The sequence below is a fragment of the Paramormyrops kingsleyae genome, chromosome 7 (genome assembly GCF_048594095.1).
Source record: "Paramormyrops kingsleyae isolate MSU_618 chromosome 7, PKINGS_0.4, whole genome shotgun sequence".
Classification (NCBI taxonomy): domain Eukaryota; kingdom Metazoa; phylum Chordata; class Actinopteri; order Osteoglossiformes; family Mormyridae; genus Paramormyrops; species Paramormyrops kingsleyae.
Window position 1 is genome coordinate 36,260,291 of NC_132803.1, and position 15,552 is coordinate 36,275,842.

At 40.7% G+C, this 15,552-nt stretch overlaps 1 protein-coding gene across 4 annotated transcripts in view; it reads right to left on the minus strand.

The window, feature by feature from the left end:
* epb41l4a (erythrocyte membrane protein band 4.1 like 4A) overlaps positions 1–15,552 on the minus strand; it is a 128,342-nt gene that overhangs the window by 34,759 nt on the left and 78,031 nt on the right. For 2 of the 4 annotated variants that reach the window (XM_072714884.1, XM_023796924.2), the window contains exon 22: positions 15,320–15,398. In XM_072714884.1, the coding sequence (XP_072570985.1) occupies positions 15,320–15,398 (79 nt within the window). Of the gene's footprint in view, positions 1–9,234; positions 10,064–14,317; positions 14,448–15,319; positions 15,399–15,552 lie in introns of those variants that run through there. The other 2 variants (XR_011992453.1, XM_023796916.2) reach the window with 2 other exon arrangements.

The following is a 15,552-nucleotide window of genomic DNA, read 5'->3' on the forward strand; positions in this document are numbered from 1 at the left end:
TACAGAGTATGTGTATCCCTGAGTGCGTTTCCTATTCCCACCCTCTCAGAGCCCGCTGCTGAACCCGGGCCACAGCGCTTGCCCTCATGTGACCTCTCTGGTCTTCCCCTGTTTTTCACTTTCTTTCTTCCCCGGGGCTTTTGTTAAAGCCGTCTCCACTCCCAGATCTTTCCTCCCACCCTATGTCACGTGCCTGTGCTCCTCGTCCCGCCCAGAGAATGTGTAGCACACGTTTCACAGCAAAGTACACACAGAGCAAACAGAAGAGTTATAATTCCCTATAAGCTCACCATTTCTTTATATCCTCCTCATCAATGTGGGATTTTCACTAACAAAATATTCTTTATATCATTAGTTAATTTGAAAGTGAGATTCTTTTTTTGTTACCGTTTTACTGTAAAGTACCAGATATTCATCATGGTTTTTTGCATTTTGTATTTTGCTTTACAATATAAACAGCCCCTGGCATGATAAACTAACCTGATCTCCAAAAGTGATGTCAATGAATCAGTTTGATTTCTTTCCCCGGTAATGGGTGTGGTTTTTTTTTATATGATTATTTCATTGATTGATTGGGATGTATCATGTGGTTTCAATAATGGAGACTTTCTCTTTCCAGACCTCTCTCTATCTCCTTTATTTATTAACATTGCAGGGATGACATCAATCTTTTGCAAAACCCAAAGATGTTGCAGATTCCAGACTGACTTTCATCATCCAAGTCTCCTTTTAGACTGGGAGCCCACATTTCTGCAGATAATCCCACACGATGGCTCATGACATGCCATTCTCACAAGTTTCCCCGCTTTTGTGTGGTGGAAGGGACAGGCATCTCGCCCACGTGTGCCCAGAAACACGGCAGGAACTAAACAATGAAGGTGCACTGGGAGATAAGATAACAAGCTGGTGGGTGCAACAGTGACGGTGACACAAGGGGACACTGTGCCCAGCTCATAACTGCTTCATGTTCTACGCCTTCCAGTAGAGCCTCAGGAAGATTACTCCCCAAAATGCATGAGCAGTTCTAAGGGATCAGTGGAAAATGACGGACTACTGTTGGTAACCGATAGTTGGGTAATCTGGTGTGTTAATATTGGTTTGAAAAACTAGCTGTCAGGTAAAATGAGTCCCAGTTGAAATCCATCCATCCATCCATTATCTACACCGCTTTATCCATCTGGGTCGCGGGGAAGCTGGAGCCAATCCCAGCATCATCGGGCGAGAGGCAGGGTACACCCTGGGCAGGCCGCCAGTCCACCACAGGGCCAACACAGACAAACCCAGTTGAAATAACTATGTTAAAATTGATATTAGTTAAAGGACATAAACAAATAAGGAGCAGTATAGATGATAGAAGCCTGGAAAAGCACCTGTAAATGCACAGGCAGATAGCCAGAAGCCAATTCTTGATGGGTGAGCTACGAGCTGTCACTGTGCCTTTGAGAACTTGGAGTTATGATGGACACCTTGGCAGGTCATGGTCAGGGCCGCTACGAAGGCACATTACCTCCAGACAGGAATGTGGTGTTAAATGAACCCTGCCTTGTCAGAATGCCTAGATTTGGATTTATCTTCCAGTCTGCTTCAGCCAGAGTTGCATAAAAAGTAGTGTGAGCTTCTTAGCGCAGAAATTGTTGGAGATCCATTTCCCCCCTAATGGACTTCCATTCCGTTTGGGTGTAAGGCGACAGCAGATTTAGATTTCGGCCACTGATGTGGGTGAAATCGCAGGATTAGGGCAATACCTCGCAGGCAGCCCCTTGAACGGGAATGAAACTGATACATGCGATGTGACATTCCCCCCCTCTCTCGTTTTTCAAGTTCTCAGAGGCTGAGAAGCTTCTCGCAGAAGAATAGATATTGTTATAGCCCTGAATAAGCAGAGAAGCTGGGATGCATCGCTTGTTACGAGGGAACGCTTAGCACGTCCTTCACAGGATGAAACACTTGTCGCCCTACAAGCCCGTAATAAAGACGGTGACAAAGGCAGCTCTGTGTTCAGCTTCACGTGAATGGCAAAAAAAGATGCTACAAATGATGCAGGGTTTATGATGACATGTTACAGGTGCATGAAACAGAGTCGCACATTTCAGAGAAGCCAACAGCTGGCTGCAGGAAAGAACACTGGTTTATAAATAAGCCCTCAAAGGGGCCATTCTTTCCCAGCCCGTCCTTAGCCGGTGCGCTTTCCCATAAGTGGTTCAGCGGGTCAGGACCATGTGTCTGTGACGGGAAGGTTCAAATCCCAGAGTCGGCACAGTGATTTCACAATGGGGCCCCTGAGCAGGGCCCTTGATTCCCAAATACTCTGGGGACTGTCTGACCATCCTTGCTCAAAAAATGCATGTCGCTTTGGATAAAATTATCTGCTAAATACATAAAATATACTTCAGCATGAAGCTAAAATAGCACAGAAGCTTTCAAGCAAACTCGGAATTTTAAAGTCAACAGAACAAATTAACTCTCTCCACTCTATAGTACTATAAGTGCACACATTGTGTTGTCCTTTTAAATAATTTGTTGTCTGCATTTAAATGTCTCTGTTAAAACTAAACGATTACGAAGTACCAGTGATGGATTCCAACTTCCACAACAATTTCAATTTGGGGGCATGCTTTACACTTATTCCTAGACATGTCCATAATGATAAACTTTGCACAATCAAATATACACTGAAGATGTAACACATCTGGACATCTGCTTCATTTGGGCCAAATACTATCTTTTTGAAGATGAATGTTGTGTTTGTCTTTGTGTTAGTTTGAACTAGCAGCTTCATTTATTTTGTAATGTTAGAGAATCCTGTTAAAAATGTGCACAACTGAAAATTATGATCAAACAGTGGCTTAGAAAATCACATTTTGCTGTAATGCCACCTGGAGGCCAGCGACTGTACTACTACACTGGTCATACACAAGGCACATCTGCGTGCAAGCACCTGGCCCTGCAGCTGGATACCTCTCCATCTACAAAGCTTTTGCAGTCCCAAACTCTCCAATAACATTGCCTTTGACATATGATATAGAGCAAAAAACAATCATATTCCATCGCTAATTTGTAAACTTTTTCAGCGTTCCATTTATCTTGCCGTTTGAATGCCATTCCTTCTTAAACTTGTCAGTTGCCCCGGTACATAAAAACATTTTTTTTCTGCCAATGAGCGCAGTTCTAACACTTGGGTGGCCAATTTCAGAGCTGACAGGCTGGAGAGTAAAGCTGGTTTTTGTCTGCTGTACTCTTAACTAATCAACTTCATTGCCATCTGTATGATCCTCTTCCTCTCTTCTTCTCTCTGTCCCTTCCCACTGTCTTGCCACCATGGGGAGCAGAGCTTTCTGCTGCTCTGCTCCCCGGCTTTGGAATTCGCTTCCTCCTGACATTAGAAACATTACTTCTCTTCCTCTTTTTAAATCTAGACTCAAAACTCACTTGTTTAAAATTGCTTATTCAACATAACCTTTTTTTTTATTCTGTCTTTTTAATTTGGATTGTTTTATATAGATTTTGTAAATTGTTTGCTTTTATGTTTGTTCTTTTATCATTTGTTGTGTACAGTGTCCTTGAGTGTCTTGAAAGGCGCTTTTAAATAAAATGTATTATTATTATTATTATTATTAATGTCAGAGTACCATTCCTAGAATCCGGGACTAATTGCATGAGACATTATTGTTAATTGACTAATTTGTGTAGTATGTACTGCATTTGCTTTAGCTAAAATCACCACTTCTGGGCATTAAGTTCTGTATTCAGAGGCATCATGACAATGTGACATTTTGTCAGGGGATCCAGAATCTCTAGGTATGCCACTGTGTGTATTAGCACTGAAATTTCTAATAACAGTAAATACTTGGATAGAAAATACAGGGTCAGAAAAATGTGGGATGGAAATTTCAGATACTTCTAATACAGTCAACATGGAATTCTATAAGTTGCCCTAGTAGATACTATATATACTGCAGCATAACCAAAGGCAAAAAGAGCATTTCAGGCCACATCGAGTGACATTCCTACTGAAGGCTCTACACTTCGTTAACTGTAACACTTATGTAATGGAAAGAAATGTGCCACACCTTATACAACGCGCGCAACTCGCATGAAGAGCGCTGACTTTCATAAAAACGTTGAAAATATATGTTGTTAAAGTCACAAAATGGAAAGATGTTATGTATTTCACTGAACAAGGGTATGAAATATGAGGAAAATAACTGAGGTAAGCGAAGTTTACTTTGCAGAAGAACCCTACAACGCTCCTCGAGAGCAGACTCCGCTTGCGCGCTCCTGATGCGGAGGTGAATGAGTGCATTTGGCAGCGCGGCCTGGGTCGCTGCCACGGCGCATTAAAATAGCAGCACAGATGTGCGGCAAGAAAATGCCGCCAATAGACGCAAGTTTCATATTGGGAAAAACATATGAGATTCGCAAAACGCCCGATAGAAGCATAACGGTTAAATGTGTGTTTCTGAAGCAATATTGTGCGAAGGTTTTTGATTTAATCATCTTGTATCAGCATAGAAGTTGGCTTCGCTCCATGACAAACACATGTTTGTTTCATTTTCTTCCTAGTAAGTTAGTTGAGGTGTGGTTGAGTCGGTTTCACTTTGGGGGGTGGTGAAAGACGGTACAAAATCCGGAATTAAACGGAATTTTTTATCCCTTACTAAGCAAATCTGAAACTCTGGGATTTTAGAGTTTTTATGTATATGTGTTGTATGTTGATTTCTTAGTTTTGAAGCTGAACGGAAATGATACGCTTGAAATACGTGGTACATTTTATTTTGCGTGCTGTTATTTGGGATCATGTACTGTGTAATACTTTTATATGTATAACGGAAAATATTAATAATTAGAACAAACTGTACAGAGTAAACGAACATAAGTAAACAATGCAGAAAAATACAGCATAATACAGTAATGATTAACGCAGATGTATAAAATGCAAAATATATTCTCTATTCTTTCAATGATACAGTTAAAAATTACACAGCAATAAAACAGCTACCGTTTACCTGTGGGTTTAGCATATAGGTTATGACATATATATACCTGAAGCAGGGAAAGAGAGCCGGCCATGTTCAGGCTTACAGTAGCCTGGCTGGGGAAGGAAATTTTAGGCCTGATGGAAAAACTGTTAGGATAGCTCACTGGGTTGCACTGTTGCTTCAACAGCAACAACAAATTTATTTTTGTATAGTGCATTATCACAACATTACATCGTCTCAAAGCGCTTTACAGCATCCCCACCCAAAGCCCCCAGTAAGTAAGCCATAGGCGACAGTGGCAAGGAAAAACTCCCATGAAGGAAGAAACCTTGGGAGGGACCAGACTCAATAGGGGAGCCCATCCTCCAGGGGCCGGCAGGGAGAGTCAAATACAGCAAAATTGTGTTTGTGACAACTCTGGCTGCTGCATTCTGTACCAGCTGAAGTTTATGTAGGATCCAGACGGGCAACCAGAAAGGAGGGTATTACAGTAGTCCAGTCTGGAAGTTACAAAGGCATGTATTAATTTTTCTGCATCACGAAGTGAGAGCATCTTACGAAGCTTGGCTATGTTCCATAGATGATAAAACGCAGTTCTAGTAATACTTCTTATGTGAGCATCAAAACATAGATCTGAATCAACTAGAAGACCAAGATTTCTAACCACCGTGTTAGGTTGTGTAGGAAGGCCACTAATGCTGAGGTGGTGAAACTTATTTCTTGCAGCCTTGGGACCAATTACCAGTACTTCTGTTTTTCTTGTGTTTAACATTAGGAAATTTTTTGCCATCCAGCACCGGATATCTAACAGACAGTCTTCTATCTGAGATAGGAGTGATGTACCATCAGGGTTATATATATATAACTGTGTATCATCTGCATAACAATGAAACCCAACACCATGATTTCTAATAATGTTATCAAGAGGTAGCATGTATAGGGTATACAGTAGTGGGCCCAGTACTGATCCCTGTGGGACACCATATGTGACTTTGGTGGCTTTGGATGATTCGTTGTTCACATGGGCATACTGATAGCGATCAGTTAAATATGAGCGGAACCAAGAAAGTGCTGTCCCCGTAATGCCAACTACACCTTCTAATCGGTCCAAGAGGATATTATGTTCCACAGTATCGAATGCTGCATTTAAATCTAGTAATACCAACAGCGATATACAGCCACGGTCAGAAGCCATAAGTAAATCATTCATTACTTTGACTAGATCAGCTTCTGTGCTATGGTTTGGTCTAAAGCCAGACTGATATAATTCATTAGTATTTTTTTTTTTAGGAAAGACGACAACTGACAAACTACAACCCTTTCCATGATCTTTGAAATGAAAGGAAGATTTGAGATAGGTCTATAGTTTCCTAAAACACTAGGTTCAAGATTTGGTTTCTTTAGGATGGGTCTAATAACAGCCATTTTAAAAGGTTTTGGAACATATCCAAGCTTAAGAGATGAGTTTAACACATTTAACAGAGTATTGCTAATCTGCTGTGCAATTTCCTTGAAGAATTTTGTAGGAATTGGGTCTACGAGGCTAGTAGAGGATTTACAGGAGGAAATTAAGCTCAAGAGTTCTGAGTGTTTTATAGGAATGAAAGATTCAAAGGTCTCATTATTGATAGGTATAAGACTAGCAGGAGGCTGGCAGCCGTAGGTAGCTAAGGACGTGCACTGGATGGTCTGTCTAATCTTAGTTATTTTACCATTAAAAAATGTAATAAAGTCATCACTCTTAAGAGCTTGCGGGACTTGCGAGTTTAATGGAGAATTCTGTGTTAACCTAGCCATGGATTCAAATAGGAATTTTGGATTGGTTTTGTTCCCGTCTATTAATCTGGAGAGATACACAGACGTAGCAGGCACTAGTGCTTGTCTGTATTTATACAGGCTCTCTTTCCATGCAGATTTGAAAACTTCTAGTTTAGTTGAGCACCATTTGCGCTCTAGCTTGCATGATGCCTGTTTGAGTTCACGTGTATGATCAGAGTACCAAGGGGCAGGTTTCTTATCTCTATGCTTTATCTTCTTAAGTGGAGCTACAAGATCTAGTGTGCTACGAAGGGATTTTTCCATGTTTGCAGTTGCCTGTTCAAGTTCATTTATACACGATGCTTCAGATGTAAGGCTGAAGGACTGCGGAAGTTGTTTCATAAATGTTGTTGTAGTTAGTGAGGCAATAGAACGTCTGATTCTGGTCAACAGGAGGCTATATTGGACACCTGCAGGGCTGGGGCCTCCATCCAGGATGTACCCCTGTTTTGTGATCCAGGCCCCCTGACCAGAATGAGCAGCTACATCACGGTTGGATGGAAAGCCTTGTGTCCAGTTATAAAAGTAGTGAAAGTATATTGACAGCATCAAAGAAATGGAAACCCAAACCTGAAAATTGCAATTGTGATTGTTGCACATGTGTAGATACTTTGGATGAATTTGTTTTTGCTGCAAATCTTCATTAAAAAAAGCAGTTAAAACCTAGCTACTCTTTCAGTCCATCCAGGGCTGCATAGCCTGCAAATTCCCCCGTCAGTATCACACATCCTATCTGTATTATTTACGAGCAAATCAAGCCAAAGCCTCAGAGCTGAAGGCAAGAGAGGACATGAAGTCGTCTCCTCATGCGTAGATGCATGGTTTGGGCAGGATATGACATCATTCTCTGGGGAATGATGGAGTGACTCTCACCAAAGCCTTCAGGGCATGTTTCTTCAGACATGTGCAGCTCGCTAAAATTCAACGCCGTCATTTTATGACCACAAACATATCGAAGTAGGTTATAGTCCAGGTCCATTTGGTAGCAGTTTACTGTTTTGTGGTTCAGTAGGCTACAGTAATCTAATCTTTAATTTACTATCATGGTTTCTACAACTGTAATGTTTTACATTGTTTGTATTGTTTTGTGGTGTCAGTATTGTTTTTAGTGTCTTTGTGATTGAGTGACACTAAATGAGTAAACATTCCAACGTACCTGCTTTTTAGTTTCCTGGTCCCCATATGGGAAAACTCTATGTTATAAAATCCGTGACTGCAATGAAAAAACTAAAAATGCAAAAACACTTGTATTTTGTTTGGTTACTTATGGTTACGCTTAGGGCTGGGTAGGGATTAAGGTTGTCATAGTTAGCATTAGCATTTTTCCCATAGAAAAGAATGAGCGGTCTCCAAAAAGATATGATTACACGACTGTGTGTGTGTGTGTGTGTTGGGGGGGGGGGGGGGTTAAACCAGGCAGGATTTTTAATTCCTGACCTTTCAGATCTGAACCTTTCAGACATCCCAGCAGAGAGGGCAGCACTGATCTCATAGGTATAGTTAGTGTCGTTGCCTTAGCAACCTCTTAGTACCATGGCTGAAAGTTGATACAAGGCAGCTACTAGCCAAATTTACAGTACAATAATTATTACACATGTACCAAATGAGATAATTGCATTTAACATGGGCATTACTTAGAAATCTGCAGGACTGTACTAACATGTTAATAGTTCAAATGGCGTGTGCACAACAGAATTATGGCTCAGCGTTGGTTCAGTGTGTGTCCTTACCTCACCTCTACAGGTCTGCCAGTTTGAAACCAGTCCCAGCTCTGGGAGGTAACTGCATGACTGTGCTGTGCTTGCACTGATTGTAACCCACTCCAGAGACAGTAACTTGCGGTGTGTTTGTGTGAGCACATTTCCCATCCGCCCGTACTTCCCAAGAGAGCCTCGCTAATCCGGAAAATGTTGGGATACTTTAGTATTTAAACAAAGAGCAAAGGAAGATGGTAAAATCATCGGGTTTTTACCACCTTCACAAAAAATATGTTTCAAAACAAAACTGACAGAGATTGTTCCAGCCACCAAGTGATAACAATGCAACACACACGGCATATGTGTGTGTAGGACAAAAATTTAAAGACCTGCCTTCTGTTTGTGTAAAAGGAGTAAAGTTCTTTAAATATAAAAGGTCTCTCTTATTGCTGAAAATTTGCCGATCTGTGGGAGACCTGTAATATCTGTAGTGAGTCTAGTGAAAATACTCAGCTTAAAGCCTCCCTACACTGCCCACGGACATAATCTGCTTTATCTGGGAAAGATTATATCTGAAATGTTAGAAAAGATTGTTTTACACCATCGGCATCTGCAGGATCTACTCGAGTCTTAAATATTCTATTAGCCTGTCATGTAAAGCAGACTGAGCCGCCTCAAATAATATCTATTGCATTTTTCATAATATACTCAACACTAACTCAAGTGAATGACACTGTACCTTCTCTGGTGAATGCTTTATTAAAACACCCAGTTTGCTGTGTGGGATTGAAAAGATCAATCCTTTATTTATCCAAAACAAATTTTACGGTACATACAGGTTTTATAGATCATTCTTCAATTTTGTGAGGAATACGTGACACATAGTGTGGATACTTAAAATATCGATTCTGTTTTGGCCATTTGTCATGAATGTGTAAGTGGTTCTTCTCAACAGTGGGAATAAATCTATTTGCAAATAATTCAGGGGTCGAAGGTCCTATAAAAGAAAGTAATGAATTTGCAAGACTCATTCAGGTACAAGTTAAAGGTTAACACTTATCTGAATGGGAGTTTAATACTGTACAGAATGGAGGACAGACCCCCTGGAGGTTTCTAAAGCATTCTTTAAACCATTTTGGTGAAAGAGAAATTTGAATTTTGATTAAGACAATGCATTTATAGAGTGGGCAATATGAATTCTGTTGTCATTTTATCTCTCAGCCATATATTGTTTATCATTTTATGACATCCTGATGATTTAGCTTTAGATAGGTTATGAAGTGGCCAGAGACGCTGACATCTGTACTAGAACTATTAAGCTACCCGCTGAGACCATGCCTTATCTAAAATATATATGGGATACATATACAGGAGACCAGCACTGAGCCTTCTGAGATTGCTCATACAGTCCTCTCCGTTGGCTTGTGCCATTTCGGTTTTAACACAATGAGCAAATCCATCCAATCACGTTTCGACTTTCTTTCTGGGGGTATGGCTGGTCTTCACCACCTTAATACTGCATTTTACTTCTGTGCCTGTGGAATGGTCATCTTTGGATCCATCTCTTCTCTGGAGAGAAAAGTGGTAGATGAAAACATTTCAGGTTAATACATAGAAATGAATAAAAAGAATAATTTTGGATATTCAGATTAACAGAGAAGAGGGTTTGATGATAATTTAAATTCGTATTAGTATATGGATTTTGTGTTTTTATTCTGTAGTTTTGTTTTAGGGTTTTATTGCAAGCAGAAATGTAAATGATTGAAAGCTCATTTAAAGACAATTTTTGACAGGAATAAAGGCATGTGAGGATTGGGTATCATACAATATATACAATATAAAACATTCAAAAGTTTATGTTTACCATAGTAGAAGTGTTTTTGAATAATGAACAGCATCGGGAAGCATTGTTTTAAGTATTCAGTCTACCAGGACAGTAGGTGTTAACATATTACAGGCAGCACCCAGGTTACGAACGAAATCCGTTCCTGAAGTCTTTAAGTCGAATTTGTAGGTAAATTGAAAAATCAATAATGCGGTACATAATTATTATTACACAATACAGTAATAATAAAAGTAACTATATACAGTACCGCCCCTGGGCCCCTCCCCCAGCCATGAGGCCCCTCCCATATAATAAAAACAAACAAAGTTATACTGATGTAAAGTCTCCCACTCTTTTGACTGCTAGGATATATTCCTTACACTACCATTGTGACCTGCAATTTTATATATCTGTCATTTTTGGTATACATTCTTATTATGGTGGGTGTATGGTGTAATTTTAAATTTTTAATTATTTATTTTTTTTTTTTAAATATAATGTTTTGAAGTCAAACCTTTTGTATTTAATGGTTTTCCGTTTGAGGAACTTGCAAAAAACTGCAGTGCATGATGGGTAGGATCTAAAGCAAAAAAAAAAACTTTGAGCAAGTTCTGTTCTAATAGGCTATTATATGCTGCAGGCCTTCTGTTTGTTTGCAATTTCGCCATGTAGGTTACGTTCTTAAAAACTGCTTTTTGTTTGCTATAGCCCGATTATATGCCATGGGCCTTTTAATTTGTTTGTTTGCAATTTTGCCAGGTAGGCTACCTTCTTTAAACTGCGTTTTGTTAGACTACATATTTCGGGATGTTTTATTGTAGTCTTTGTAAATATGTATATAGTTTAGCCTAACCCAGCCACTTAAGGGAGCAAGCCTGGATTAATGGGGAGGGTTGGCGTCAAGAAATAAAGAGACTGTATCTTCACTGCATCACTGATGTCAAAATGTGGGAAGTATGTGGTTGTATAAATAAATGCGTTAAAGTAGGTTAATGATTCTGTGCTGTCTAAATTGTATAAAAAGTTAGGCTATATGCCCCCTAGTATGTCCCCACGCATACTAGGGGGCACACGCTCGATTTGGTCATTAGCAACTCTGCCCTTGTCAGCAATTTATTAATATATGATTTTAGTGTGTCTGACCATAAGGTTGCCTCATTTTTGGATTACTGTTGGTTTGCTTTCTTTGATTTGACTATTGTGTATGACAGTTTCGGTTTAATGGTTTACGATTACTCGCTTTGCCCCTTTCTGTACTTCTGCCTTGGTTTGTTTGCTTTTTGGTTTCGATCTCTTGCCTGGTTTTTGGTTTATGTCTTCGCGCGCCCCTCGGATTCTGAAGCTTTGCCCTGTGTATGTTCTGTGTGTTTGTTAGGTGTGTAGGGAGTGGTTGCCATATTTATTTTGGGGGTTTTCGTGCATGCTGTTGTTTAGTTAGGGAGTGAGATGTAGTACTTGTTGTTTTTGTTCTTTGATGTCTCTTGCACGTAGTTAAGTCAGATTTGGGTTGCGTTCAGAGGCTGGGTTTTCTGTTTGTTATTTTGGCTATAATCACTCCTGAGTCCTTTTGCACCGGGTTTATTTGTTCGCGTGTAAATAAAATCAGAAAAATACAAAAAAATACCCCTTTGTCCATGTGTGTTCCCTTGTGCACCACACCCTGTGTTTCCCTTATTCCCCTTTCCCTTTCCCTTCCATTCTGTTACACCCCAACCCTAGACTGGGGCTCGTAACACCCTGAGCAGTATATTGGATCTCCATGCCCCTGTCAAATCCAGAGCAGTTACATTCTCTCGCTCAGCACCCTGGTTTACGAATGAGCTACGAAAAATGAAGGTAGCTGGGCGTGCCCTTGAGCAGCGTCACAATACTACTGGTCTCACTGTCCACAAGCTGGCCTTTTGGGAACATCAAAAGGCATACTCAAAGTCCCTTAGAGAGGCACGGTCTCAGTTTTATTCAAATGTCATTAAAAACATCCATGGAAATTCTAAGCAGCTGTTCTCCACTGTAAATCAACTTCTCCAACCAGAAACTCCTATAGAGCGCTGTAATGATTTTATGACCTTCTTCAAAGCAAAAATCAACTCAATTTGCTCGGCCTTTCCAAGTCCCCCAGATCTATCTGTTCTGACCATCAATCCACGGCCTGAGATTGCCCAGCCTCTCGACTGCTTCCTAGAAGTTTCACAACAAGAGGTTGAAGAAATTATTAGGAAGATGAAGCCCTCCACCTGTGCTCTGGATCCCTTTCCTACAGCCTTGGTGAAAGCAAACATCTCTGCCATCACTCCTTTTATCACCACAATCATTAACCAATCCCTCCAGGCTGACTACATTCCATCTGCTTTAAAAACCGCTATAATCCAACCACTTCTCAAAAAACTCTTGATCCAGAAGTTTTTGCCAACTATAGGCCTATCTCCAACCTTCCATTTCTCACTAAAGTACTGGAGAAAGTAGTTGCCATCTATATTCAGGATCACCTCAAATACAACAACCTCTTTGAAAAATTTCAGTCTGGTTTTCACTCTGCCCATAGCACAGAAACAGCTTTGATTAGAGTCACAAATGACTTGCTGATGCTGGCTCACTTTCTCTACTAGTTCTTCTTGATTTATCTGCTGCCTTCGACACTATTGACCATGATATACTCCTCAATCGGTTACATCACACCATTGGACTAACAGACACTGCCTGGTCTTGGTTTCAATCTTATCTTACAGACAGAACAGAGTACATTTTCCTTGGAAAAGCAAGGTCCCGGACACACACTGTGACCTGTGGAGTCCCCCAGGGGTCAGTTCTCAGCCCCATCCTTTTCACTTTATACATGCTCCCTCTTGGCCAAACCATTAGTTGCTATGGAATTTCATTTCACTGTTATGCTGATGACACACAGCTTTACATGAAAACTGATAAATACTCCTCTGCAGCATCATCTTCACCATCACCATCACCGCCATCGAAACTCAGCATCTGTCTTGAGGAGATCAGTGTGTGGCTGAAACAAAATTTTCTCCAGTTAAACTGCTCTAAAACTGAAGTAATCTTGGTTGGTACCCCGCATCAGCTTCAGTTAGCCTCCATACCGAGCATTACAGTCTCCGGTCATGACATTTCCCTTGCCTCATCAACCTTGGTGTTAGATTTGATCCTCAACTTACTATTGAAGCTCATGTTAAACATCTCTGCAAGACTTCATTCCACCACCTCAGAAATATTGCAAAACTCTTTCCTACTCTCACCTTGCCAGATGCTGAAAAACTGGTTCACGCCTTTATCTCCTCTAGAATCGACTACTGCAATGCACTTCTCATAGGAATGCCCAACAAACATCTTCAATATGTACAAAACAGTGCAGCAAGGATTCTGATGAGAGTTTGAAAATATGAACACATTACACCCATTCTTCAGTCACTGCACTGGCTTCTCATTTCTGCAAGGATTGAATACAAGGTTTCCCTTATCACTCACCAATGCATCCATGGAAATGCCCCCCTTTACTTAAAAGAACTACTTACCCCCCTAACCTCAACACGGTCTCGACGATCTACAAATGCAAATCGTCTCCTATTTCCCAGGACCAAACTCAGCACCATGGGTGATCGGGCCTTCTGTTCTGCCGCCCCTCGACTATGGAACACCCTCCCAGACCATTTGAGGGCACCACAGACTATTCAAAAAAGGACTTAAGACATTTCTTTTTAATAGAACTTATGGATTTTTATTAATTTTGCAGGCTACAGGTTTCTTAATTATTGATCTACTTGCTTGTTTTAATTGTTGTTTTAATATGTGTTTTTTTCACTTTTTTAGGATGACTTATTTTGTGGCACTTTGAGATTTATTTTAAATGTAAAATGCGTTACAAATAAAATCTATTATTATTATTATTACATGACATTTGAACTGGATATACCTGGATGCATGGACACATTATGAGAATGAGAAACACGGTGCGTGCACTCTAATTAACCTATACCCTATTCACTTACACAATACACTGTAATTTTTGCAACAGAAATGGATGAGATGGGCAGGCAGCTGGAGGTGGAATTTTTGTCCTTGGTAAAACTCTGGTAACAACGTTGTTTTCTAGGCATAGCCAAACAAATCTCCTCCTGTCTGAAAAGGCGTAGAAAATGCAATTTAGCCACTAAAACTTTACAGTTTTTGTGAGTAACAGTCGAATTCTCTTGTTAAGGTTTTTGTGTTCTTGCACCCACACTTTAAAACTCGTTTCTGCGCCACCACATATACGTATGCGTGCATGTGTGTGTGTGTGTGTGCGTGTGTGCGGGGGCGGGGGGGGGGGGGCGATCAGTGTTTTGCCCCGGGGCCTTGTGTGCAGTTGTTCTGTCACTGACGGTACTGTAATGTACCGATAAACTGAAGCCCCGCCTTGTTTTCATGAGTGTCACAAAATTCCACGTGCGTTCGTCATTACGAACCATTGTATTTAACCCAGAATTTAAAGAATTAGGCTTAATGGCAGTCAGTTCATCAGTACAAGCTGTCTCTAAGTCGGGTGTTCTTAACCCAGGGACAGGCTATATAGGGAAATGTCTTTATTGGTCTTTAGCTTTTCTGTTTGAAGATTCTATCTTATGACACTAATTGTAAATTATGGAGCTTGCAGGTCACTCTCCTTAAAGAATAAATATGTTCAGGTTGGAGGCTCCGGACCCCTGTGACCAGAAGGATAAGCGGTTTGGAAGATGGATGAATGGATGGATGTTCAGGTTGCACCTTATCAGTGTCACTATGACTGTTCATTGCTAGGAGTATGTTTACTTACACTCACCGTGGTATATATCAGCATTTTCAGCTTCCCTGCTCTCCCTGAACATATCACAGGGTTTGGCTTCTTTTTATTAATTACCCATCTCGGTAGGTTCTACGACCACCTTGGTTAGCAAGCAGAATAATGCAGGCAAATTTCTGTCATGGCTGCAGCAACGGGAGCCAGAAGCAGCAGGTCAGATGCGGAAACTGACCCGAGTGGACAACACGCTGGATCCTGGGATGTCGGCCGTGCGAGTCACCGGCAGGGGGGCCACCAGATCCGTCTGGGAACTTAGAAAGGACGGCGGATAAAGGTCATTGGATGGACTCCGCAGACATCAACACACAGGGTCCTACACTGATTAAGTATCAAAACTGTCCAATAAAAAACACTTATCTCCAAAAATGCGTTACTTCGGGAGCAAAAGAAAACACATTTTCTCAT